The sequence below is a fragment of the Solea senegalensis genome, linkage group LG17, assembly GCF_019176455.1.
Source record: "Solea senegalensis isolate Sse05_10M linkage group LG17, IFAPA_SoseM_1, whole genome shotgun sequence".
NCBI lineage: Eukaryota > Metazoa > Chordata > Actinopteri > Pleuronectiformes > Soleidae > Solea > Solea senegalensis.
Window position 1 is genome coordinate 12,928,350 of NC_058037.1, and position 3,071 is coordinate 12,931,420.

The 3,071-nt window shown below is 49.1% G+C and overlaps 1 protein-coding gene across 2 annotated transcripts in view; it reads left to right on the plus strand.

The window, feature by feature from the left end:
- Window positions 1-3,071, plus strand: part of mideasa (mitotic deacetylase associated SANT domain protein a) — a 9,640-nt gene continuing 6,569 nt past the window's right edge. Inside the window, exons 1-2 of one of the 2 annotated variants that reach the window (XM_044049112.1) lie at window positions 1-68; window positions 964-2,675. In XM_044049112.1, the coding sequence (XP_043905047.1) occupies window positions 1,230-2,675 (1,446 nt within the window). In that variant the 5' untranslated portion in view covers window positions 1-68; window positions 964-1,229. The other variant, XM_044049111.1, reaches the window with a different exon arrangement.

The following is a 3,071-nucleotide window of genomic DNA, read 5'->3' on the forward strand; positions in this document are numbered from 1 at the left end:
ACAGCAAAAACAAACGTACACGGATACAGTGATGGGAGTGGTCAGACAATCGGATTGGATAACAGGATGTGAGTTGAGCTGTTTTGGGGTGAGGCGGTACGTTTAGGGGTGCACAACTTTCTCCGTGTTTGCGCAGTTTTCCTGCGTTTTTACACTGCGAAGTGACTCGAGTCGACGGACGTGGAGCCGCGGCGAAGTTTGGAGATCAGCGGAAACACCCGTGCGGGCCCGACACGCCGCACAGTTGTCACGCTCTACACCGACTCATGTGCGGTTTACCCGTCGGTGCGGGGCAAAGAAAGTTATGGACATGTTTTCCTGGAAGTGCATAGCTTCACGGACACACCGTGCAGCACCGAAACCGCGGTGTTAAAGCGCGTCTACAGTCTGCGCGGACTTTGGAGTGTCATTTTGTTTTCCTGTGTTGATTGTAAAGCCGCCTGTTCGCCATATTGTGCGCTGTGGAACTCGAGGGAAAGTTGTCAAGAGTTATGACATTTGCTGCGCACTATCCCTTCACGGGGCTGCATGCAGTCGACTTTGATCAAAGTGACTTCATGGAGCAGACCATGGAAAGTCCTGCGCACTAGTGATAAGGTAACTTCGCTCTCCAATCTGCTGTGTTGGCTAACAGTAGCATGCTCTTCCTTGTTGCTGATTTTTTTTTGAACATAACATCACTGGCTATCGCTCGGGTGATTGCACGAGCCCCTTCGTTTCCTGTATTTCTTGTTATGCCAAATGGCAGCTGAACTGTAAAGCGCCTCCTCATTGCTGCTGGCTGTTTCAAAACTTCAGCCCGTGCATGTAAACAAACACGTAACTCTCCTCTGCTTATGCACAAGTATATTTATTATTTCTTGGCCATTTGCTTGTTTAGGCCTTAGTTTCCGCTTAGTGAAAAGTTTGCATGCTTGTCCACAAAGAAAAAAAGAGTGTCTAACACCTCCCTTCTCTTACAAGGTCTGGCAGCCCGAAGAGGATGTGAAGAATGGACAACACACCTCAGATTTGACTTGTGAAAGGAGGATTGCATATTCCCCACCCTGCACTTTCCTTTGGGATTTATATTTCCTCCCAAATACCTCTGTATACAAACAAACGTTAAACAAAGAATTTCTCAACCACAGACGGCAGCGATCAGACTGCGACTGCTGAAGCCCAGTTTTCCTCAACACAATAATCATCTTTGTCAGCTCTAGAGTTTTTCCACATCTTATAATATTATTATGAGTCTCCCTCAAGTTAATGCTGACAAGAGCGGCAAGCACCGGGCTGCAGCCATGAAGGAGACTGTGCAGCATTCAGGGGAGGTTTATTATGGTATGGCGCCTCCTACTTTAGAGTCAAGCCACAGTGACTCTGCCAGCAGCTCTGGAGTTTACAACCCAGAGAAAGGGCCCCAAAGTTTACCACACTACCAACAGGGTGCTCCAGTAAAGTGGATGCCCCAGGACTCCAGCTGGTCTCAGGAAGGCCCTGTGCCAGCCTGGGGGCAAAACTTTGGTCCCTACATGGGTGGAGTAAACGTCAGGGGCCACATGGCATTCCATAAAGGAGTCCATGAAGGTGTAGCTCTCCCAATGGGGGGAGAAAATCAACTACCGGGGTCTGTTGAAGTCTACAGAGAGACCAACCAGGCTCAAGGTCAGGGAAGAGGGCTTGAGTGGGAGCAGCACACTGTGGCTGCAATGCACCAAGCTCAGCTTCAAGCATATCAGCATAAAAGTGTGGAGCTCCAGGGCCAGGCCCATGTGCAGCCCCACGCTATGCAGGGGCCAATGCTGCAGCCCTTCCAGACAACGTATAGACCCAATAAGCAGCAGTTCTCATCTGGGTATTACTCTGTGTTTCCGGGAAACAAGGCAATGCCAAGTCTGGCCTACAGTGAGCAACCTAAAACTCAACAACTGCTGCTGCAGCAACAGCAACAACAACAGCAGCAGCAGCAGCAGCAACAACAACAACAAAAAATGCATCATCACCACCAGCAACAGCAACAACAGCAGCAGCAACTGCAGCAACAGCATCACATTCAGCTGCAGCAGCAGCAGCAGCATTTGCAGCAGCAACAGATCCAACAGCATCAAATGCAACAGCAGCAGCTGCAGCACATGCAGCAGTATCACCAGCAGCTGCAGGGGCGGCAGCAACAAATGCAGCAAATGCAACAGCAACAAATGCAACAACAAAACGTGCCACAGCAAGATGCAACGCAACTACAGGTGCAGCCGAAACAGCAGCAGACCCAGAACTTTGCAGCTTATCAGTCTCCTGATTCTTGTCCACCTGATCTGAAAAAGGAAAATGTCATGTCAGTGGAGCTGCAGCCACAAACTTGTGACACGTCTGCCGCACATGAACCGTGTCCTGAAAAGGTCACCACAGATCCTGCTGAGACCTCAGGTTCACAGGCAGCCGCCCCTCGACGCTCACGTCGCCTCTCTAGAGACGGACATTCCCCGTTGGGTCCTCCTACAACAAACATCTGGTCTCAAGGCCCCAAAGAGCCTTTGCTGTCCCAGAATGGGGTAGCGGCCACACAGAGGGCAGAGGAAAGCCAAGTGACAACAGGCGGGGTCATCCAAATCAGCCGTCGGAGGAGGAGGGCGTCTAAGGAGATCAACTTGGAGACTCTTGCACAGACAGCATCCGAAAGGCAAAAAATCATCAAGGTGAACAAGTCACTCATTTTGTTTACACTGCCCTTTATTCCCTTTTGTATTCGCAGTCATTTGACAGCAAAGCGGCAATGTAAATACTCACTGTCGCTGTGCCCATGAGAGCAAATGGTCTCATCTGGTTTGATTGGAAAGCAGCTGCATAAAGAGGAAGAAACCCTGTTTCTATGCAGAACTTCCCTGTGGTTTACAAAATCCTCATATTCTGTCTGTTTACTTGATTTCTACAGCGTCGGCCATAGCAGATTGTACACAGTCCAATTTTTTTACTGTATATTTTTCATGCACCTAATACTGGTGCAACCGGAAAAACTGCTATTATTGAACTTTTTGAATTTTAGAGATTGCTCTCGTTTTATTGCTGTGAGAAAAGCGACACCTTTAACCTTG